The 25,866-nt window shown below is 35.6% G+C and overlaps 1 protein-coding gene across 2 annotated transcripts in view; it reads right to left on the bottom strand.

Annotated features, from left to right (window-relative positions):
• Window positions 1-25,866, bottom strand: part of LOC110465949 (disintegrin and metalloproteinase domain-containing protein 10-like) — a 59,589-nt gene that overhangs the window by 1,281 nt on the left and 32,442 nt on the right. Inside the window, exons 7-18 of one of the 2 annotated variants that reach the window (XM_021522161.1) lie at window positions 25,343-25,504; window positions 24,762-24,957; window positions 24,046-24,218; window positions 21,012-21,207; window positions 20,371-20,542; window positions 19,771-19,875; window positions 19,142-19,226; window positions 18,362-18,485; window positions 15,539-15,661; window positions 14,654-14,793; window positions 11,557-11,790; window positions 7,907-7,938 (exon numbers count right to left, since the gene is read on the bottom strand). In XM_021522161.1, coding sequence (XP_021377836.1) covers window positions 7,912-7,938; window positions 11,557-11,790; window positions 14,654-14,793; window positions 15,539-15,661; window positions 18,362-18,485; window positions 19,142-19,226; window positions 19,771-19,875; window positions 20,371-20,542; window positions 21,012-21,207; window positions 24,046-24,218; window positions 24,762-24,957; window positions 25,343-25,504 — 1,737 coding nt within the window. In that variant the 3' untranslated portion in view covers window positions 7,907-7,911. The remainder of the gene's footprint in view (window positions 1-7,906; window positions 7,939-11,556; window positions 11,791-14,653; window positions 14,794-15,538; window positions 15,662-18,361; window positions 18,486-19,141; window positions 19,227-19,770; window positions 19,876-20,370; window positions 20,543-21,011; window positions 21,208-24,045; window positions 24,219-24,761; window positions 24,958-25,342; window positions 25,505-25,866) is intronic. The other variant, XM_021522160.1, reaches the window with a different exon arrangement.

The raw sequence follows: 25,866 nt of genomic DNA, 5'->3' as shown, positions 1-25,866 counted from the left end.
TATGTTTGGAATTATGTACTCCTTTCCTTAACCCTTTCACCCCTATGTAACTTTAGTAGACTCTTACTGTGCATTGATCTGGATGAGTCCATTATGGTCTACAGTGGTGAAAGGGCTAAGGGTATGACCTTAAACTAAATACTTTTGATCGGTACTAGAATTAATTATCTCCCTCGGTCACATTTTATTACTTTTTCTAATAATTATTTGTATGTTGTTTAAAAATTATTTTTTTTAGTAAACCAAACTTTGAATTTTAAACTGTATAGAAGCCTAACAATATGAAATGAAAATTTCTACTAAAGAAATGAATTTATTTGATTCATAACAATTTGTTTTATTATTTTCAGAAACAAATTATTCTTAAGCTTCTAAAATCAGGCACAACCATAGAAATACCCTGCCATACAAATTAAACTACACATGAATCCTTTTACTAATTAACCAATACCATAAGCCACTTTGAATGAAGCACTGAAGTAAAATTTTCACAAAAATACATTAATATTTACATACAATTTAACCATTTTTTGCCCGTGATTTCAGTAAAGTAGTGATCTAGCCTCTACAAGGGGGGATGGTAATGGAAATACCCTGCCAAAATGTATACTATGAGTAAAGAAATATTGTTTGAGATGTTTATATTCAAGTCAATTTTCATAAAAAAAATCCAGGCTTTGCGGGGTGTAAAAACAAATTTCAGGATACTTGCCCGGACTAGTAGACACTAATAATTCACTAGTTCGAAATAAAATTCTGCTAGCCCAATATATACAAAATGGATCAAGTTGACAACATGATCACACTATCTTTATCTCATTCACAGATGGATATGTTTTCCTTGATAACAAAGTAAAATTCATTTCAAATTATTATTTAATAATTGAATGCCATACAAATTATTGAAACTTAAACAAACAAAAATGTCTTAACCTTCCTGAAAATCAGTCTGGATACTGGCTTCAGTATTAGAAAGCATAAAAAACAAACATGGCAGACTTACGACTTTTGGAGAGAGGAACTTTATTTCTGTACCCCACACGCTTAACCCTTTCAACCCTACGTAACTTTAGTAGGCTCTACCATGCATTAATCTGGATGAGTCCATTATGGTCTACAGTGGTGAAAGGGTGAAGTCAAATAATTGAGAATGATTTGCTGAAAAGAGGGCCATTTTGGTGGTTAGTATAGACTTCCAACGCTATTTACGTAGTGAAGAGTGCCAGTACTTCCACACCACACCAAGCACACGTGTGAAAGGCAACAGAACGTTTTGCACCACATTGATCATCAATACGGCGTGAATGACTGCATGTGTTCTAACACAGTTATAATAGTGAACATTACCAGAAATGTATGGGTTTAAAATGTTGATTGGTTTCCCTCATGATGATAGAATGGCACAGGAGCATTTTTGTTAGTTATGACTGTCCTAAAAAAATCATTAGCCCTAGGCTATAATAGGGCCTCTAAATTTCACTAGCCCAAGCTTAAAATCTGGTAGCCCCGGGCGACGGGCTAGTGGATTTTTACGTCCCTGGCCTCCAAATACTGTTTATTTTTGTTTATTTCTTCTTTATTGCCTTTTCATAAAAGAATAAAATAAAATCAGATGCCAGCCAGTAATTATTACAATTTTCCGTACCAGATGAGTATGTCATCCCCCCCTTCGGGCCCCCCACCCATGGGTATTCAACCTAATTCATCGGACACACCACCGGCATGGGCCAAGTGTCTAATATCAAAAGTCGACGCGTTGACCAGCAAACTTACTAAATTAGACACCATCGAACGGGGTATTCTTGAGTTAAACAATGATGTGAAACATTTGAGATCCCGGGTTGCGGAAGTCGAGAAATCTCAGGAATTCCTAAATAAGAAATTTGAGGAAAATTTAGCCCCTGATATGAGTGGTATTAGGGCCAGTATCAATCGTGCTGCCGACGACATACTAGATTTGAAGTGTAGGTCCATGAGGGACAATCTCTTATTTTTCGGGGTAGAAGAAAAGGCCACGCCCGACTTTGACACAGTAGTAAACGAAAGTGGTGTTGAAGTGAGAGTACCGACTGAAGACTGCATTGCCAATGTAAATTGGATCGCGCATGACAAACTCGGTATAAGTGAAAATGTGATCATCGACAGGGCACACCGGATAGGGGAGAAGAAGGAGGGGAAGACTAGGCCCATCGTAGCCAAATTTAATATGTACCAACAAAAGGAGCTTGTAAAACGTAATGCAAAGAAACTAAAAGGGACAGATATTTTTATTTCCGACCAGTTTCCGAAAGAGGTTCAGGATGCGCGGAAGAGGCTATGGCCAGTGTGTAAGAAAGCGAGAAACGAGAACAAAAAGGCGGTGATTATTAGGGATAAACTTTTTATAAACGATAAAGTGTATGATGGACCAGTACCGGACCTTTCCGCGGCCGCGGCCGCGGCCGGGAAGGGGACCCCCACGGGACGGGACAAGCCTAAAGGCCGAGGACGTCAGTCCAGTACAAATTAGGACAGTGATGAGAATGAGAGTATTTCAAATACTCTAAATGTACTGTCATGGAACATTAATGGTGGATTGGACAATAAATTAAAATCTAAACAATTTCAAAATTTTATTAAAACATATAATCTTGTATTTTTGACAGAATGTTGGATAACAAATGACTACCAAGTTGATATTGAAGGTTACTCTACCTATGTAATACCTAGAAAACGTACTACACATTCCCAAGGAGGTGGCATGTTAATTATGATTAAATCAAATTTAACTAAATATATTTCAGTTTGTGAAATTATATGTGACTCTATAGTTTGGCTAAAAATTGATAAAAGTCTTATTGGTCAAGGAAATGATGTGTACCTGGCATGTGTCTATATTCCACCTTCCAATTCCCAATTCTATAACCAGTATAACTGTGATTTATTTTTTGAATTGGAATATGGTATAAGTCAATATTCCCGAAAGGGTGATATTATGTTGTTGGGAGATTTTAACAGTCGTACCAGTAATGTATGTGATTATGTAAAATATGATATTATTCACGACAGTGTTAAATGTCAGCTTTCTGATTTGTTTTCATATGTCTCTGATGATTATTATACTGATAGGGTTAACCCCGACACAGTGGTAAATCATTTTGGAAACCGACTTATAGAATTATGTAAGGCGAGTTGTTTGCGTATCTATAACGGAAGAGATTTAAATAAGTATTCAAATGACTATACATATTGTGGCCATAATGGAATGAGTGTTATTGATTATTTGATTGCGAGTCCATGTTTATTGTATTGTGTTAAACAGTTTATTGTTGGCAATTTCAATGTGTTATCTGACCACGCCCCACTGCACGTGCAAATACGAACGCGTTTTTCATTGGTCGATAATGATGATACACACGTGTGTGAACCGACAGGTAACGAGCGACCTACTTATCGATGGAATGACGAAGGCAAGGTAAGCTTTTTAGATGTACTCTCAACGAATCAAAACGATATTAACGAGTCGGTTATACTATCGGAAGATGTTACCCAAAATGATATGGATGATTGCGTTACGCGATTTTCAAACGTATTGCTTCGAGCAATGGACCCCTTTCTCTCGCGACCGAGTACACACAGGAACGACAAGCGTGCGGGAGCAATGGGGCGAGACCAGGTAAATAAACAAGTTAGGTATGATACAGGTATATCCGAGGACAAACCATGGTTTGACCCCGATTTGAAACATGTATGGAATAATTATAAAAATGCATTGAGTTTGTTTAATAGTTCTAAGTCTGTAGAGAATCATAACAATTTAATTAATAAGAAAAGATTGTACAAAGCAGCAGAAGCAAAGAAAAAAAGAATGTACATGAAATATGAAGGTGATATGCTTGATCAACTAAGAAAGTATAATCCGAGACAATTTTATAAGAGATTCTCGTCGCCTAAAGCAGCTGGACCTCAAATGAGTATGGATAATTTGTACGACCATTTTAAGACTTTGTCATCTGAGAATGTTAATAATTCAGATGTAACAGAAAATAGAGGTGAATTTAATTCCAATGATAACTCTATTCCAATTTATGATGAATTAGACTGTCCTATTACGGTGTATGAGATAGCTAAAGCGATAGGTAACCTGAAACGGGGTAAATCACATGGACTTGATGGAATTTTAAATGAATGTTTCGTAGTTGGTAAAAATGTACTATTGCCTGTTTTGAGTGTACTATTTAATGGCATTTTTAATTCTGGATGTTTTCCCTCCGAATGGTCTATAGCTGTTATTACGCCAGTTCATAAGAAAGGAGATAAAAGTGACCCTAACAATTTTAGAGGTATTAGTTTGGTAAGTTGTCTAGGCAAACTGTTTACATCAATTTTGAATACGAGGTTGGTAAAATGGTCGGAGTCTTATGATATTATTACTGACGCACAGTTTGGTTTTCGTCCTGGTCTTAGCACTGTTGATGCCGTTTTCGCTCTGCATTCAGTTATTACAAAATCTTTTAGTGAAAATAAACGTCTATATTGTTGTTTCGTGGATTTTAGAAAGGCGTTCGACTACGTTGATAGGATCAACTTGTGGTATAAGTTATCGAAGTTGGGAGTAAGAGGGAAGCTGCTGCAAGTCATCAAGTCTATATATAATCATGTTAGGTCTTGTGTGAAATTCAAAGGCTGCTTATCAGACTTTTTTGATAATGATATCGGATTATTGCAAGGGGAAATTCTGTCTCCGATACTTTTTTCCATGTATGTGAATGATTTTGAATCGTTTTTTATCTCGAATTGTAGTAGCTATTATACCTTTGGAGAATTAAGCTTATTTCTTATGCTATACGCAGACGATTTAGTGTTGTTATCGGAGACGGTTGAGGGTTTACAGGAACTGTTGGATAATCTCGCTAGTTATTCTGAGAAATGGAAATTAACTGTCAATATTGATAAGACAAAAATTGTGGTTTTTCGAAAAGGCGGGAAAGTTCGAAATAATGAAATTTGGTTTTATAATGGCAAAACGGTTAGTTGTGTTGATCAATTTACATACCTAGGTGTGCAATTTAAGTTTAACAATAAGTTCAATAGTATTCAGAAACAATTAGCTGACCAAGGTCGTAAAGCTATGTTTGCTTTATTATCAAAATGCTCCAATCTTAGTCTTAATTTTAAGACCATGTTACATTTGTTCGATACATATGTTATTAGCATATTAAGTTACGCATGTGAAGTATGGGGATCCATAAAAGGAATAGACATTGAGAATGTGCACTTGAATTTCTGTAAGAGACTCCTCAAAGTTAAAAAATCCACATGTAATGCAATGGTATATTTCGAACTTGGTCGCTTGCCTTTAGAATGTATCAGAAAATACAGAATCATTAAGTATTGGTTTAAGTTACTCGACTCGAAAAATTGTATTCTGAACTGTGCATATTCTTTTTTATCAAAACAGATTACATGTACTTGCTTTAACTGGGTACACCATGTAAAAAATGAATTATTTGCTTTGGGCTTTGGTGATGTATGGTTAAGCCAATCGTCGACTAATGTTAAATTAATTTTACCGCTTATTCGTCAAAGAATTTTTGACCAAGGCCAACAACATTTAAGAGGTTTACTAGAGACTTCCTCTAAGTGTTTTTTATACAAGTGTATCGTAGACCACTTTTCCATTCAGTATTATTTAACCAAATATATTCCTAAGAATTATAGAATTAGTCTAACAAAGTTACGAATGTCTGCACATTCATTAGCAATCGAGACCGGTAGATATCGCAACGTTATTCGAGAACAGAGATATTGTACGAACTGTAATTCGGCTACAGAAGTCGAAGATGAATACCATTTTATTCTGATATGTAAAACCTACCAAAACTTAAGAAGTCGCCTTATTAAAAAGTACTACTGGAAAAAGCCATCCATGTTTAAATTTATACAATTATTGTGTGTTAACAATACTAAGGAATTATGTCAACTTGGTAAATATATTTTTGAAGCTAATAAGTTAAGAATCTAATTTATTTACTCCACTCTCTCACTGTATATTGTGAGCCGTGTTATTGTGTATATTATGCATTGTATTGATATGTTTGTACTGATGGGCCGTAAGGCCGAAAGTTAATAAATGAATTGAATTGAATAAAAGAATAAAATAAAATCATTTAGGAAATGATTTATTCATACATGTATAACAGGAAAGAGAATATTATTTTAGTGTGCTTCTACCAGGGATCGAACCTGTGATCCCTAGGTTCCTAGTCAGACACTCTACCACTGATCAAAAGGGAAATTCCCTCGAGCTCCAAACTAGAAGGCGGGTTTAATCTTATGCACAATTAAAATCTGCCACACTTGGAAAATATCCAATGCATAGTAACACATTTCGGCAGTGGTATAAGAATTTTTTTTCGAGGGGAGTGGGGTGTTGGGGTGGAGGGAGGGTGGGTATAAGATATTTTTCGAGGGGAGTGGGGTGTTGGGGTGTAGGGAGGTTGGGTATACGATATTTTTCGAGGGGAGTGGGGTGTTGGGGTGGAGGGAGGTTGGATATAAGAAACATGCATATGAATCGCTGTGGATAAAATCTTCATATTAAAAATAAAGTTTAGCAACGTACATCTGTTTACAATAAATTTACTATTTTTTGCATGCAACAGATTCTTCTCATGATATTTATGAAAAACATAGTTCCTACATATATGTATTTATATATCAGACCAAAAAAACATAGTTCCTAAATATATGTACCAGGTATTTATATATCAGACCAAAAAAACATAGTTCCTACATATATGTATTTATATATCAGACCAAAAAAAACGTAGTTCCTACATATATGTATTTATATATCAGACCAAAAAGAGGTAACATCTCATTAATTAATCTTATCAATTTATCATTGCTGCAGTGAACTACATTTGTATGTGCACAAAGTTGGGCCGAAAGTTCCCAGGATCAAATAGTTTAATGAATTTTCATTGTGTAGCTGAATGCCATTATTTGTTATTTTAGCAGAAGTCGAATTAATGTGATTCAAGCTTTGTGTTATGTGCCGTTATTTTAGAAAGATATAACAGAATTCATCAAGTGAATAAAAATTAACAAAATAAAAATAAAAACAAAAAATAAGCCTTACAATCTGTTTCATGTCTTCGTGGGATTTTTGACCATCTAGAGTACAAGAGGACGGGAGACGAAGAAACTACCTTAATTACAGATCAGTCAAGCACATGCATGGTCAGAAAGCGAAGGTCATTAATGTAACTCATTCACCCCTGAAATTTCATAATGAATTATTCAACCCTTGAATTGGAAGAGTTAAAATGTGTTTTCAGGAGTGAATGAGTTAAAAGTATTCTAACATTGATGCTACCATTAATTTAAACACACAAAATTGGGCATAATTATTTCCATTAGTTCATATTTGTCAATTTGAAAAATAAAATAAAAATACAAGAATTCGGAGAAATAATATCACTGGCTGGTAATGGCCATCATGTTGATCTATAGATTTATGTCAAATTTTTCAAAAGTTTTATGAAAGTCAAAACAATACTTCAAGGCATACAGCACTTGTGTAACTTTTTCATGAATTCCAAGATGGCCACTGGTGACCATATTGATTTTTAGAAAATCGTTTTTATTTCCAAGTTCAAAATTGTCGAAAATCAAATGGAGGCCATCTTGAAAATTGTTTTCTTTAATGTATATTCTTGAAGGACAACATACCCCTATCTGCCATCTTTTCTGTTTATCTTATATTTCATTGACCAACACAAGAGAAATTCCCACACTTTGGAACTCTAGCAAAAAGTGTAGATTATTTTTGAGGGTTAAAAGCTAAATATGTTCCAAGTGAGAGAAAACAGAACATGCATGGATGGGAAAGAACAGACAACAAAATTATATACATGCTTACAACATCTAAAATCGGTCTGTTTTCATCGCATTCTGAAATAATTATCAAGTCATCATTTTTTTTTTAAATACATGCAATATAACCTCAATATAAATACCATCATCTATTTTTCCATAAAAATGAAATTTAATTATAATGCCAAACATTTAACACGGTAAAACTTAAATGTTATGCCCATCGTTTATCACTATATAGTAAACATTTTATTAAAAATTTCAATGCCATACCCCTTGTTTTTATTATGTTGTAAAATCTTGATAAAATGTCCCTGATTTGTACGATATAGTAAAATCTCATTATAATGTCCCTCATTTTTACGTGCGTAGTAAACCTTGATATAATGGCAAAGGTTTGATTAAAAGTACCCAGTTAACTCTCTACAAAGTCCCTCGGTTTATCAATAAACACTAAAACATAGATGTCACTAAATCATTACTTTACAACAAACCTCGTAATAATACCAGTATTTATCACTTTACAATAAAACCTCGTAATAATACCAGTATTTACCACTTTACAATAAAACCTCAAAATAATGCCAATATTTATCACTTAACAATAAAACCTCAAAATAATGCCAATATTTATCACTTAACAATAAAACCTCAAAATAATGCCAATATTTACCACTTTACAATGAAACCTCAAAATAATGCCAATATTTATCACTTAACAATAAAACCTCAAAATAATGCCAATATTTATCACTTAACAATAAAACCTCATAATAATACCGATATTTACCACTTTACAATAAAACCTCATAACAATGCCAATATTTATAACTTAACAATAAAACCTCATAATGATGCCAATATTTATCACTTTACAATAAAACCTCATAATGATGCCAATATTTATCACTTTACAATAAAACCTCATAATGATGCCAATATTTATCACTTTACAATAAAACCTCATAATGATGCCAATATTTATCACTTTACAATAAAACCTCATGATGATGCTAATATTTATCACTTAACAATAAAACCTCATAATGATGCCAATATTTATCACTTTAAAATAAAACCTCATAATGATGCCAATATTTACCACTTTTCAATAAAACCTCATAATGATGACAATATTTATCACTTTACAATAAAACCTCATGATGATGCTAATATTTATCACTTAACAATAAAACCTCATAATGATGCCAATATTCATCACTTTACAATAAAACCTCAAAATAATGCCAATATTTACCACTTTACAATGAAACCTCAAAATAATGCCAATATTTATCACTTTACAATAAAACCTCATGATGATGCTAATATTTATCACTTAACAATAAAACCTCATAATGATGCGAATATTTATCACTTTACAATAAAACCTCAAAATGATGCCAATCTTTATCACTTTACAATAAAACCTCAAAATAATACCAATATTTATCACTTTACAATAAAACCTCATATTGATGCCAATATTAATCACTTTACAATAAAACCTCATATTGATGCCAATATTTATCACTTTACAATAAAACCTCATAATGATGCCAATATTTACCACTTTTCAATAAAACCTCATAATGATGCCAATATTTATCACTTTACAATAAAACCTCATAATGATGCCAATATTTATCACTTTGACCTTTGTACAATGTCACAACAAATGACCCCTAGCTAGCTGGTTCTCTCTATTTATAGTAATTCTGACCTTGACTTTGCATACTTGTATGTAAACTATTTTAAGTACTTCACCACCTTCTGTATTAGGTTTTATGGAAAGCCGACCACAAATTAAGTTGCTAGAACAATGACATCACTGAACAGCAATGTTTCTATTTATAGTAACAGTGACCTAGAATGCTAACTTATACATTCTACCTTAGTATGCATTCAGAATACAAAAAGAAATGATGAGATCTAAGCAAACAAAAAGTCATTCAAAGTCATGAAATAAGTAAATATGTTGAGATAAAAAAAGATATTGTATGGCATGAGAAAGTCCCTGAACATTTCAATAACCTGGAAACATTGTGATGCATTTTAAATTTGTGAAATTAAACGCCACATCAAAGTAACAAAGGTCATTCCATATTTCAAAGCCTCCATCAGCTAGTAAACCCACAACCTTTGGTTTACCAGCCCTCTCTCTACTAAATGAGTTAATGAGAAATTCTCCTTAGCTGAGTTAGTAGGAAGCGGCTAGTATTTTACTATTTTATCATATTCCCCTTCAGGAAAAACAACATGTCCTGAATTTTCCAGGGGGTTGTAGGGATTCTTTTAAAAATATCGCTAGGTAATTTAACAATATTTCCCAGGTCTCTACATGGGCACCAATGTAACAAAAGTAATTAATTTGTCAATGCCTCTACTAGGGATCGAACCCGGGACCTCTGGTTTACTAGTCTTACGCTCTACTGAATGAGCTAAAGAGAAATTCCCCCTAGCCGTGTCAATGGGAAGCGGCTATCATACTTGGGTTTGATTAATTAGTCTTATTTTTACATAACCAACCATCATTGATTATAATACAGACCACACAAATATAAACATATACAAAGAGTTTTATATCAGTGTGCCCTATCTCATAGAGCAGATTGGTATACTATGACATTCATTGTGTATGTATCTGAGTTTGGAATAATTTAAAAATACTACATAAACAATCCAAATTGTGTTTTATGTAGCTAGAACACACAAATATGCAGCTTGCTTTGTATGAATATTTACCGCTTTATCACAAACTAGTTCGTAGGTTGTCTCAAAGCAGTTCACAAATTATTATCCGTGGTTATAGGGAGTTTGCAACCAGACAATATCTTTCTCAACTCCCTGGGGAGTATACAGCCTATGCTGCCATTTCGACGCTAACTGCTAGCATTCAACAATTATAGCACTGCCGAACAACATACTCATTTACAGCTGAGTAGACTGGAACAAGTGAAGTAAAGTATCTTGCTCAAAGATACAACACAGTGCCATGCCGTGACTCAAACCTGTAACCCTTCGGCCACAAGCCCGGCGTCCTACCACTTGACTACTGTGCCTCCGAATTATTGTTCGTTATATTATTATTGTTATTATAATTATAATTAAATTAAATTATTGTTAAAATATATTAATGTATGATAACCATTCCACAACAATTTTAATACAGAGCAAAAATATAAATATATATAAAACAAATTAAATTGTGTGTGCCCTATATATATTACAGAGCATATTGCTAACAATAATTTTAGTATAGAACAAATGTTGTTATGGTCCTATAACACACACTGCTATTGATGACAAACTTAATAAAGCCCGGCAGGATTTTATGTAAGTTTGGCAGCAATAGAAATGTGCGTTATAGGACCATAACAATATTTGCTAAAATATTCATTACTTATATTTACATTTTGATTGAGCAATTATGCTTTATTTGGTTATTTCAAACAGTTTTTGGACCACAAATGAAGTGTTGACAACAACGAAATTAATGACATCACAATAGAGATTGATGACGTTACGATAGCAAATGTTGTTATAGTCTCATAACAACATTTGCCTTCGCAATGCATTACAATGGAAGGATGCAGAGAAAATGTAAATACATGCTTATTAATACAATTAGTCAACAGAGATTTTAAGAAAGAACATAAATATGAAACACGTCAGGTATGACTGAAATAAACTTACATTTACATAGCCTGCAGGCGCTGGTGGTTGCTGGTAGGACTGTAGGGGCTGTGAGCTTGGCGCATACGTCTGTTGAGGTGGAGGGCGTCGGCGACGCCGGAGTGTGTCAGTGATACGCAACGCTGGTTTGGCCTTAGGATTACTACTCGGAGTGTGAACAGCACAGATTTTTATAAACAACCCCATCAGAACAACGAGGCACAGAGCCATCATCATAACAGCCCACCAATACTCCTGTTCAACAGAAACAAGAGGCCCAAGGGCCTTAGCGGTCACCTGAGTTATATCATAGATACTGGTAGCTTTATTTTATTGTTTAGATGTGATGTGGAAATCAGCATGTAAACTAAGTGAAATACAATACTTGTCATGTCATCAATGGATAAGAATTTGAAAATATTGGTAAATGTTTCCTTTGGGGCCCCGCTCTAGCCCCTGGGGATGGGGCAGGAATCCTAATTTTACAAAGTAAAACTCTCATTTACCCAAGATGATTCTGACTAAGTTTGAGCAATTTTCTGCTGAAAATATATAAAATATATACCGAAAAGTGTTATTTCCCTATATAAACTATATTAAACGTTAACCCCTCCCCAAGGGAGAACGGATAGCTCGGGGTCCTGATATTTTCAATTTAAATAAAGCCCCTGATGATCTTTCTTTCCACGTAAAGAAAATCACTGTAGTACCTCTGAGTCTGGAGAAGAAGATTTTTGAAATATTGATTAATTTTCCCTTTGGGGCCCCGCCCTGGCCCCAGGGGTCGGGGTAGGAATCTCAATTTTACAATTTGAAACCATCTACCTCCAAGGATAATTCTCACCAAGTAAAAATAATTTCCTACAGAAAGTTGTCAAAATATACCCAAAAGTGTTATTTCCCTATATAAACTATAGTAAACTTTACCCCCTCCCCAAGGGAGAACGGATAGCTCGGGGGTCCTGAAATTTACAATTTAAGTAAAGCCCCTGATGATCTTTCTTTCCACGTAGAGAAAATCACTGTAGTACCTCTGAGTCTGGAGAAGAAGATTTTTGAAATATTGATTAATTTTCCCTTTGGGGCCCCGCCCTGGCCCCAGGGGTCGGGGTAGGAATCTCAATTTTACAATTTGAAACCATCTACCTCCAAGGATAATTCTCACCAAGTAAAAATAATTTCCTACAGAAAGTTGTCAAAATATACCCAAAAGTGTTATTTCCCTATATAAACTATAGTAAACTTTACCCCCTCCCCAAGGGAGAACGGATAGCTCGGGGGTCCTGAAATTTACAATTTAAGTAAAGCCCCTGATGATCTTTCTTTCCACGTAGAGAAAATCACTGTAGTACCTCTGAGTCTGGAGAAGAAGATTTTTGAAATATTGATTAATTTTCCCTTTGGGGCCCCGCCCTGGCCCCAGGGGTCGGGGTAGGAATCTCAATTTTACAATTTGAAACCATCTACCTCCAAGGATAATTCTCACCAAGTAAAAATAATTTCCTACAGAAAGTTGTCAAAATATACCCAAAAGTGTTATTTCCCTATATAAACTATAGTAAACTTTACCCCCTCCCCAAGGGAGAACGGATAGCTCGGGGGTCCTGAAATTTACAATTTAAGTAAAGCGCCTGATGATCTTTCTTTCCACGTAGAGAAAATCACTGTAGTACCTGTGAGTCTGGAGAAGAAGATTTTTGAAATATTGGATAATTTTCCCTTTGGGGCCCCGCCCTGGCCCCAGGGGTGGGGGTAGGAATCCCAATTTTACAATTTTGAAGCCTCATCTACCAAGGATGATTCTGACCAAGTTTGAAAAAATCCATCCACTGGTTCTTGAGAAGAAGTTGAAAATGTAAAAGTTTACGCACGACGCACGACGCACGACGCACGACGCACGACGGACGACGACGGACGAAAAGCGATTGGAATAGGTCACTTGAGCAAAGCTCAGGTGACCTAAAAAGGTTGTTAATCATGGTGAAAAATAACTTTCAGGGGTGAAATCAGCTCACCAATACTCCTGTTCAACAGAAAAAAGGTTGTTAATCAAGTGAAAAAATAACTTTCAGGGGTGAAATCAGCTCACCAATGCTCCTGTTCAATAGAATAAAAGTCGTTAATCACGGGGAAAAATAACTTTCAGAGGTTAAATCATCTCACCAATACTCCTGTTCAACAGAATAAAGGTCGTTAATCACGGGGAAAAAAATAACTTTCAGCTCACCTATACTTCTATTCAACATCAATGCCTGAAGACTGTACTCGTCTTTTTTTTTAACTTTTGAGTCAATAATGCGAATCCATCAATATCTATCTCTTTAAGATGTTGACGAGAAGGTGATTGTGTACATATCCCATTACTGTATTTTACCGCCAATAAGCCCCCCCCCCCCCTCTCCTGAGAAAAAAGATAGGCCAAAAGTTTGGAGGGGGCTTAACTGCAAGCAACCCCCCTGTTCACAAATGTCTGCCATCTTGGATATATACCACTGTTTTGATCTATGACCACACTAAACATCTTGTACTTATCCACTGTAGTTGTTCATGTTGTTAAAATAACAACTCACAGACAGCATATTTTATAACAGTCACCAAAAGTTGATTAGTTGATGGTGCTGTTGTTTTTCTTAACTTATTTTCTATCATCTATTTGTCTCGATAATTCAATTTTATTAAATTAGGGAGGGGGCTTAATTGCAGGCACCCACCCTGTTCCCAGGACATTTACCAAAGTGGGGAGGGGGCTTATTGGCGGTAAAATACGGTAACATTTTTTGTAAATATGCAGGTCAGTGTTTTTTCTACAGGCACTCTGGGTTTTCTCCACCACCAAAACCTGGTGCTTCCATAAATGACCATGGCCCACTTGTATAAAACATCTCAACTCTTGAGATTTCCTAAAGTCTAAGATTTCCTATAGACAATAATACATTGCTTGAGATTTTCCTTAACTTTGAGATGTTTTATACAAGTGGGCCCATAGCTATTAATAGGATGTAAAATGCCAAAGAAACAAAACCCTTTACAAATATACCTAACACCTACAAAATTATTTGAACCTAACATTTTCGTAAATTAGAGCAAATTTTGACAAAATACTGAGGTACAAACTTACCACAATCCAGGTTTTAATTTTCTGTAATGTTTTCTCGTTAAAGATAAGATTTTTAAGACGAGCAAGAGGGCCATCGTTATCTATTCCGCGACATTTATGGAAGACGTCGCAGTATCCTCTGTAATTATCACACGGTGAACCTGAAATTATAGAAAATCCATCGAAAAAATTACACCAAATCTCAAAACTAAAATCATTGTAAACAAATGTATGCAAATATTTTGTACTGTTTACTAACTTCTTCTTTTTTTAAGAAAATAGTATTTTCTGCAGTTCTTGTTACAAAGCATCTAAAAGGAGAAATTATTCAACAAAATCATACCTTGCAAGAAATAAATCAATGAATCTTTTGTGTTACAAATTGGGGAGTAAAAACATCTAAATGTTGTTGTGACTTAATTGCGTACTTGCCAACCCTCCTTATTTAGGATGGAGACTCCCGATTTGGGACCCTTAAATTTTGTTTTTTAACAAGTGAATTTGCTTAACTATTCCTATTTCCTAAGATCCGATGATTTCAACTTAAAGAACAAATCAAAATATGACATTTTACAGGGTTGTTTTGTCTCTAGGGGGTTTAAACATACATTTTATTCAGGTTTTAATTTTGAGCATGCAGAATCTCCCTAATGGAAATTTCAAATAGTTGGTAAGCATGGACCTGGATCAAATAAAGATGCAAGAAAACACCCACAAACTAAGTTAAAATCCAAGTAAGTCATAGATTTTTCTCTGTGAAATGAAGAAGGACTAAATATTTTCTGCAAAGAGTTATTACAATATAAAGTTTGACAAGGTCAGATGTTTGACAAGGTTAGAGGTTTGACAAGGTTAGAGGTTTGACAAGGTCAGAGGTTTGACAAGGTCAGAAATTTGTAGACTGACCTGCTTGTAGTTTGATTTTATCTAATCCTCCGTTGATGGCCATGAGTAAATCTTTAAAGCCTGTGTGTGGGGATTCAGCAGTAATGTCAGCCGAGCTTATACATTCTGTAGAGTTCTTCCTCTCTGAAACACAAATCAACACATATAACAAGCCATTTGGATTGTTATTTCTCAGGTGTATCCACACTTTTACCTTGTCTCTTACCCTGGACAGGTGTATCCGCACCTTTACTGGTGTGAGATATCCTTGTCTCACCCTAGGGTTGAGACGGCGGGGGGGGGGGATTCCCCTATTCATTACAATGGTATGAAGTCACCTCAACAATACAATAACGTCACGTCAACAAATCCATTAACGTCAAGTCGACCCTGAATTTAGCATGTAACGTTATCATTACATTGTGTGTACACAATGGGAGAACAGGGTAGGAGAAAAAGAATTCCAGCCCTGTGTTTGGCAACTGAAGATCTCACCCCTCGGGTTGAGATTCCCCTATCTCCCCCCCCTCGGGCTGAGATTCCCCTATCTCCCCCCCCGCGGGTTGAGATTCCCCTATCTCACCCCCTCGGGTTTAGATTCCCCTATCTCCCCCCTCGGGCTGAGATTCCCCTATCTCCCCCCCCTCGGGCTGAGATTCCCCTATCTCCCCCCCCTCGGGTTGAGAATCCCCTAACACCCCCCCCTCGGGTTGAGATTCCCCTTTCTCCTCCCCTCGGGTTGAGATTCCCCTTTCTCCTCCCCTCGGGTTGAGATTCCCCTATTTCCCCCCTCGGGTTGAGATTCCCCTTTCTCCTCCCCTCGGGTTGAGATTCCCCTATCTCGCCCCCTCGGGTTGAGATTCCCCTATCTACCCCCTCGGGTTGAGATTCCCCTATTTCCCCCCTCGGGGTGAGATTCCCCTATCTCCTCCCCTCGGGGTGAGATTCCCCTATCTCTCCCCTCGGGTTGAGATTCCCCTATTTCCCCCCCCGGGTTGAGATTCCCCTATCCCCCCCCCTCGGGTTGGGATTCCCCTAGCTCCCCCCTCGGGTTGAGATTCCCCTATCCCCCCCCTCGGGTTGAGATTCCCCTATCTCCCCCTCCCCTACCTCCCCCCTCGGGTTGAGATTCCCCTTTCTCCTCCCCTCGGGTTGAGATTCCCCTTTCTCCCCCCTCGGGTTGAGATTCCCCTTTCTCCTCCCCTCGGGTTGAGATTCCCCTTTCTCCTCCCCTCGGGTTGAGATTCCCCTATTTCCCCCCTCGGGTTGAGATTCCCCTTTCTCCTCCCCTCGGGTTGAGATTCCCCTTTCTCCTCCCCTCGGGTTGAGATTCCCCTATTTCCCCCCCCGGGTTGAGATTCCCCTATCCCCCCCCTCGGGTTGGGATTCCCCTATCTCCCCCCTCGGGTTGAGATTGCCCTATCTCCCCCCTCGGGTTGAGATTGCCCTATCTCCCCCCTCGGGTTGAGATTCCCCTATCTCCCCCCCTCGGGTTGGGATTCCCCTATCTTCCCCCCTCGGGTTGAGATTCCCCTATCTCCTCCCCTCGGGTTGAGATTCCCCTATCTCCCCCCTCGGGTTGAGATTCCCCTATCTCTCCCCTCGGGTTGAGATTCCCCTATTTCACCCCTCGGGTTGAGATTCTATTAGTCTCGCCCCAAGGGGGTGAGAGATTCTATTAGTCTCGCCTATGCTCCGCTTTGAACATCAATGCACATGTCAGAGAAACTAATTAACTTAAATGCAAAAACTTAATGTTGATGGAGAAGCTGACAAAATCAATGGACCATGAAAGGTAGGCCACACCCAGTATTTGATGCATGGGTTGAGATGTACTACCAAAGATGATGTCCAAGTTTGGTTGGTCTAGCGCTTATATATACTTTCAGTGAAACTAACTTAAATGCAAGAAACTTATCGTTGACGCGCCGTCGCCGGAAAAGCAACGTGTAGTAGTTTGTACCCAAGTCTCGCTTCTACTTCAAAAAATGGCAGAAAAAAATTGTATATTTCTAACGTGAAATATCCAAAAGATCCAAACCATTGTATTCGGTGCATCAGATCAACTTCGCTATCTTCAATGCCCCTAAGCCAAGAACAGAGAAGATAAACCTGACAAGGGGCCAACATTAGTCAACTTGTAAGATCATGAAGTGCCATACAGTGAATTTCCGCAAAAACCTGCTTGATGTAAGGACATGTCCGTTAAAATCTAGTAAATCATCGGAACAATATTGAAAAGGCCAAAAATGAAAATAAGCATGTGACAGGTGATATGACAGCTACAAAATAGAGTTGGTTGGTACAGTTTCCTTCCTTTCTTTTTAATTTATTTTTTATTTTGAGGGGGGATCATTTAAGAAATTATAAAAATCACCAAACATATATAGTTATTTAAACCAATTGTATTCATTTTTTATTATATCTTCAGGTCTTTTCAATAATAATAAGGGATTGAAATGTTGGCTTTGATACCTGCCTATGGAATTGAGAGGTGCCATAAAGACATTCAGGATTTGTCGGCACGTTCCAATGGAACATTCAAGTACATTAATTAGGGTGAGATAAAATTGTGAGGGTTGGTGGGGTACCTGAAACATACATTTTTATTTTTTATCTAAGGCAATGAGGACAGAAACTAGAATTGCTTTTGGTCCTGGAAACAATATACTTAAGACTAAGGATTTTTCGGTACGTTCCAATGGAACATTCAAGTACATTAATTAGGGCGAGATAAAATTGTGAGGGTTGGTGGGGTACCTGAAACATACATTTTTATTTTTGACCTAAGGCAATGAGGATAGAAACTAGAATTGCTTTTGGTCCTGGAAACAATGTACTTACGACATGACAAGTAGCACATCTGTTCCTTGTTGTCGCTGCCCGTACTCCCGAAACATTCTTCGTACTCAGAAATTGGATTTCCCGCTCCATAGCCAATACGCCTACAAAGGGATTCTGAACAAACCTGAAATACAAATTAGATTTAAATTTAAAATCAGCCAATTTTTCTGTTTCTAAATTACAAAGGGTGACATACATATATACTTGCCAACTCTCCTTAATTTGGAGGGAGACTCCCGATTTGAACACCTAAAATTGTATATTTCTAATGTGAAAAAATCCAAAATATCCAAACTATTGTATTTGGTCCATCAGATCAACTTCGCTATCTTCAATGCCCCTAAGCCAAGAACAGAGAAGATCAACCTGACAGGGGGCCAACATTAGTCAACTTGTAGGATCATGAAGTGCCATACAGTGATTTTCTAAGATCTGATGACCACACTTGGAAGAATAGCTTAAACGATGCCATCTAAAAGGTTATTATCTCCCAAGGGGTGACATACACACATTCTAGTTATGTTTTTAATTCTGAGCATGTGTAACCTTCAGTTGGCAAGTATGGGATGGAAACACAGCTATAAATTACTTCTATAGTTTGTAATCAACCTCAAAATTTCTTTAGAAAGGTTAAACTATTACTGGCCAGTGTATCACTTTAAGATTTATAAATAAGTTTGTGTTCTTTATGTAGATTAAACCCTCTGTGCATCCTTCGTAAATTTGTTCATGAAAAATACGGATTTTAAGAATGTGATATTATATCATATGTAGACTCACCCCATCTTTACAGACCCGAGATTTGCTGTTACAGAAAGTCATATCATCATTGTTGTCAGCAGCTGGACATTTAGCCGACGTCCCAGTAATTAGGTCAAGGATAAACAAATCCGTTGATAAAACGTCATTTCCAGTGCAAATCAAGTAAACTTAACACAAACCTCAAAGTTTTATACGCAATATGGCTACCAAATGAACTAAAGCAAAGCCCTAGAGTTTTGAGAAAAAGAAAAACAAGTTTGTTTAGACAAACATTACAGGTAAGCCCAATTGCAATATTTTTTGTAACAAATAATTAAAAAAAACAAATAAACCGGAAGATAATTCTGGGATCGTTGCATGATTTTTATCAATGCTGCTTTAACTCATTCACCCCTAAAGACACATTTGAACTCTTCCAATTCAATGGTTGGAATAGTTCATCATGATATTTCAGGGGTGAATGAGTTAAGCACACTGCATGTTTCAGATTTTTTTTTTAAGTAAACTTCAGTATTTCGAACGTTAACCATTAAGGCCGGGAAATGGAGCCGTTTAACGACCTTAAAATAATTCTAGTAGAATCAGCTTTGGGGGAGGGGAGGTAATCAAACTGGGAGACAATACGTGGGGAAGTAATCAAAGGATATGAGCAAGTGGCACGCTTTACACAATCGGTTCCAACGCGACAAGTCTGGTTGGCACTTGGTTGGACAAAGTTGCATGTAGCGAGACAGCATGGGCCTTGTGTAGGGCTGTAAACAGAAAATCAGGATCAACATTTGTGAAAAGTTTAAACAAATCAAACTATTCAGTGTATACTGGCTGCTAAGCACATGAAAAACCAACAAGGTTTGAATGAACAGGTCTGCTGTTTTGCAGGCCGTACTGACCAAAAGCTTGTAACAGGTGTAGAGTTCTGTACAGGTTAATCAAAACACAACCCATACCAACGCAATTTTCATGATTCAGAATGATGTACAACCTCACAAATAGATCACTAATAAATACTATGTTTCATCAATCAACAGTTTCAGAAACCTCCTAAATACTATCTACATTAATGATATAACCATAATTTGAATGAGTCATGTTGAAAACACAGCAGTAATCTTTGTTATCGTTTATACCAGAATGCTCGAGATCTTGATGAGTTTGAATATTTCTTCATCAATGTATTTATTTATACACATACATCTGTGTTACTACACGCTACAGCCAAAGAAGCTACATAAAGTTACGAAAACTACCTGCAGCTGTATTTATTTCCTGAATTGTCGCGGCGTAGTTTACAGTCGTCCGTTGTTGTTTTCCCCGACTGTTTGGCATGACAGCACGTATCTTTACAGTCGTCCAAATATCCACAGTCACACTCCTCATCTTCTTCAACCAGGCCGTTACCGCAGAACGCCACGCCAGACTCTACAGGAGAAAGTAGGCAATAATGTCTTATCTACAGGAGAAAGTAGGCAATACTGATGTATCAACAGGAGAAAGTAGGCAATAATGTCTTATCAACAGGAGAAAGTAGGCAATAATGTATCAACAGGAGAAAGTAGGCAATACTGTCTTATCAACAGGAGAATGTAGGCAATAATGATGTATCAACAGGAAAAAGTAGGCAATACTGTATCAACAGGAGAAAGTAGGCAATAATGTTTCAACAGAAGAAAGTAGTTAACAATGTATTGCAACCTTCTTTGTCTATTTCTACAAGACCAATGCCATAAAACACCAGGAGAAAGTAGTCAATAATTTACAAACTGGATGAAGAAGACAAAACTGATTTCGGAGGAGCAAGTAAACAATAAAATTGACAATAAACTTTGCAGCAGACTGCAACGTAAGCTTGTTCTTGAACCTTGAACTTGAAGCGTGACATGTTACTTACGTTTGAAGCAATTTTTCTTGTTGGTCTCGTTCTGGATGGAGCGGAGGACACGTGAGATGTTGTCCTTGCTACAATCGGAGAACTTGTTGTTGTTGGAAAGGTCGCCCTGTGTGGCGCTTGCATACATGATGTAGTTTCCGTTGACAGCCTCGGACGTGCCCGTCCCAAACGGTGCACAATTATTACCACTGTCATGCTGCGCAACAAGGTAACACAGTATTAAGATAAATAAATTAAATTGTTAAGTTTTTGATGGAGTAAATTGATTGCTGAAAACAGTTATTTCCTTTACCATGCAGTTCTACTATGCTTTTTCTTATGTGTGTAGAGTATTGAATAAGCATCATGTTATATCGTTTTCATATTTTGTATGTATTGTATCATAGATATCCTTATTTTGTATGTATTGTATCATACATATCCTTATTTTGTATGTGTTGTATCATACCTATCCTTATTTTGGATGTATTGTATCATACCTATCCTTATTTTGTATGTATTGTATCATACCTATCCTTATTTTGTATGTATTGTATCATACCTATCCTTATTTTGTATGTATTGTATCATACCTATCCTTATTTTGTATGTATTGTATCATACCTATCCTTATTTTGTATGTATTGTATCATACCTATCCTTATTTTGTATGTATTGTATCATACCTATCCTTATTTTGTATGTATTGTATCATACCTATCCTTATTTTGTATGTATTGTATCATACCTATCCTTATTTTGTATGTATTGTATCATACCTATCCTTATTTTGTATGTATTGTATCATACCTATCCTTATTTTGTATGTATTGTATCATACCTATCCTTATTTTGTATGTATTGTATCATACCTATCCTTATTTTGTATGTATTGTATCATACCTATCCTTATTTTGTATGTATTGTATCATACCTATCCTTATTTTGTATGTATTGTATCATACCTATCCTTATTTTGTATGTATTGTATCATACCTATCCTTATTTTGTATGTATTGTATCATACCTATCCTTATTTTGTATGTATTGTATCATACCTATCCTTATTTTGTATGTATTGTATCATACCTATCCTTATTTTGTATGTATTGTATCATACCTATCCTTATTTTGTATGTATTGTATCATACCTATCCTTATTTTGTATGTATTGTATCATACCTATCCTTATTTTGTATGTATTGTATCATACCTATCCTTATTTTGTATGTATTGTATCATACCTATCCTTATTTTGTATGTATTGTATCATACCTATCCTTATTTTGTATGTATTGTATCATACCTATCCTTATTTTGTATGTATTGTATCATACCTATCCTTATTTTGTATGTATTGTATCATACCTATCCTTATTTTGTATGTATTGTATCATACCTATCCTTATTTTGTATGTATTGTATCATACCTATCCTTATTTTGTATGTATTGTATCATACCTATCCTTATTTTGTATGTATTGTATCATACCTATCCTTATTTTGTATGTATTGTATCATACCTATCCTTATTTTGTATGTATTGTATCATACCTATCCTTATTTTGTATGTATTGTATCATACCTATCCTTATTTTGTATGTATTGTATCATACCTATCCTTATTTTGTATGTATTGTATCATACCTATCCTTATTTTGTATGTATTGTATCATACCTATCCTTATTTTGTATGTATTGTATCATACCTATCCTTATTTTGTATGTATTGTATCATACCTATCCTTATTTTGTATGTATTGTATCATACCTATCCTTATTTTGTATGTATTGTATCATACCTATCCTTATTTTGTATGTATTGTATCATACCTATCCTTATTTTGTATGTATTGTATCATACCTATCCTTATTTTGTATGTATTGTATCATACCTATCCTTATTTTGTATGTATTGTATCATACCTATCCTTATTTTGTATGTATTGTATCATACCTATCCTTATTTTGTATGTATTGTATCATACCTATCCTTATTTTGTATGTATTGTATCATACCTATCCTTATTTTGTATGTATTGTATCATACCTATCCTTATTTTGTATGTATTGTATCATACCTATCCTTATTTTGTATGTATTGTATCATACCTATCCTTATTTTGTATGTATTGTATCATACCTATCCTTATTTTGTATGTATTGTATCATACCTATCCTTATTTTGTATGTATTGTATCATACCTATCCTTATTTTGTATGTATTGTATCATACCTATCCTTATTTTGTATGTATTGTATCATACCTATCCTTATTTTGTATGTATTGTATCATACCTATCCTTATTTTGTATGTATTGTATCATACCTATCCTTATTTTGTATGTATTGTATCATACCTATCCTTATTTTGTATGTATTGTATCATACCTATCCTTATTTTGTATGTATTGTATCATACCTATCCTTATTTTGTATGTATTGTATCATACCTATCCTTATTTTGTATGTATTGTATCATACCTATCCTTATTTTGTATGTATTGTATCATACCTATCCTTATTTTGTATGTATTGTATCATACCTATCCTTATTTTGTATGTATTGTATCATACCTATCCTTATTTTGTATGTATTGTATCATACCTATCCTTATTTTGTATGTATTGTATCATACCTATCCTTATTTTGTATGTATTGTATCATACTTATTCCATATTTTGTATGTATTGTATCATACATATCCTTATTTTGTATTTATTGTATCATACATATCCTTATTTTGTATTTATTGTATCATACAATCGAAAATCGAAAATTTCCTGGCATATAGTATGCAATAATAATAATAATAATAAATTCTTTTATTTAGACAGGGTAACATATTTAGACGTTTGTCTAGTTTACAATATGGCCCTGTTAAACACATAATATATACATATTACATACACAATATGGACGATTAACAACCGACATGTAAACAGTGTTATATACAACAGAATAAAACACAAAATGCGTATGTATATTCTGTGTGTATGATTCTCGCTGTATCACGTGTAGAAACACACAACTAGACGAATTCCTAATACTTACAGGAGAGCCAAAGTTGTGTCCGACCTCGTGAGCGAAGGTGAGGTGGGAGACTCGCGGTGCCACTTCGCGGCCGTAGTTGATGAGAGTGATAATCCCAGTGTTTAGAGACTTGTGTACCTTTGCTGATCCCTCCGGGAACTGTTTATATTTCTCACAGATCCCGCCAGCAGCATCTTTAAAAGTTTGAGTGAAAACATAAACTTATAATTTTTAAATAATATGGAACACCTGTATTGTTTATTGTTTTCAGTATTTTTTCCCTTTTTTTTTGTCTCGTCCATATTTCTTTGTGTGAACAATAATGAAAAAATAAATAAATAATGAAAATTTGACATGTACAACTGTTAAAAGTTTTTTTCTTTTGCTTTGTTTGTTTAATAATTTTCCTATTTTTAATTGTCTGTCTTTTCTAGTAACTTATGAAGGAATATTATGGACAGTGGATTCAATATATATTATAATATAACAAATATATATATATTTTCTACATCTGAAAGTTTCAAAAAGTTTATCTCATTTTACTTAATATTTTTCCTGATTTGGAATTACTTTCCCCAATATTGACCCAGATTTAAATTATCAAAATATTATGATAAATTCTACATATGAATATTTTCTGGTCCGTCACTTAACTTTCAAGAATTTGATTTTCCTAACCCTGAACTTTTCGCTTAGTTGAATGTTATGTGTTTTCTTTTTCCGCAAGTATGACCTACTTTTGTAAGATCCGACCCAGGCGAGCCCCAGTGTACCCTGGGTAAAATCGCGTGCTGTAAAGACGTACGCCAGGCAAAACTCATCGTGGTTTTCCAAAGAGTTGAGATTTAGGAAGTTGCTGACATCGATATTGGGATTACAATACGATGTAGCCCCTAAAATGCTGTCACATTTTTCTGATTCCTTTGTCATTATCTGTGGAAGGAATAAAATGTTACTTGAAACAAGCGTTGACTTTCGCCCTGGAAGAATGCCAGGAGGCAAAAATATTGGGACTTAGAGTGACATTTTTTTTTATTTTATTTTTTTTCCTTTGGAAATCATCTGTTGGTTAGATATAATGTCTGAGTATATTATAACCCTTTGCTCCTTTTCGCTGTGTGAGTTACTTCCCTTTATCAGATATCTACCAAATTGTGATCATGAAACAAAATAATAATTAGTGAAGCAAACTAAGGAAGAAAATCGAAACTAGATGCACAGCCTTCAACGACCCATTTACATTTTTTAAAATTATTTCAAAGGTGTTGAATTCACTAAATATCTGGGCCATGTGAGTTGAAAAGTTAAAACCGCTCACCGACGTCCTTTGAACCTGGAAATGAACCCCTTCGTAGCTAAACCCGCCTTTGTTAGCATCTTTTTCGTAAGTTTCAAATCTTGTTTCGGAGTAAATTTTGTTGATAGCTGCGACATGAGCAGCAAATAGGGCCAGAATTTCGTCTCGGGCGACGATATCACTCTGAAAATCAAACAGAAACAAAACATGAAACTTTGCTGACAACATGATCCAGATATCTTTGCTCCTAGCAAAAGAGGAGAGATTGTGTGATGATTGACTAATAACTAAGACAATTTTATATAGAAACATAAAACGCGACGACAGTTGCTAACCAAATCAGTGATGGCTGAATTAAAGGCTTTTCTTTCGGTAAGAAAAAGTGTATTTGCAGAAAAATGTTTTAACATGCATCATAAACTAAAAACTTTTAAAAAATAAAATCTTCAATATATTGACAAAAATTGAAAAAAAAATTGTGAACATTGTGAATTTCTCATGGGGTCTTGGACAAAAAAATTCCCGAAAACGCCCCCCCACCGCCC

The sequence above is a fragment of the Mizuhopecten yessoensis genome, unplaced genomic scaffold (assembly GCF_002113885.1).
Source record: "Mizuhopecten yessoensis strain PY_sf001 unplaced genomic scaffold, ASM211388v2 scaffold11109, whole genome shotgun sequence".
Taxonomy (NCBI): Eukaryota; Metazoa; Mollusca; class Bivalvia; order Pectinida; family Pectinidae; genus Mizuhopecten; species Mizuhopecten yessoensis.
The sequence above is the reverse complement of the archived record's forward strand: the minus strand, read 5'-3'. Positions and strand labels throughout refer to the sequence as shown.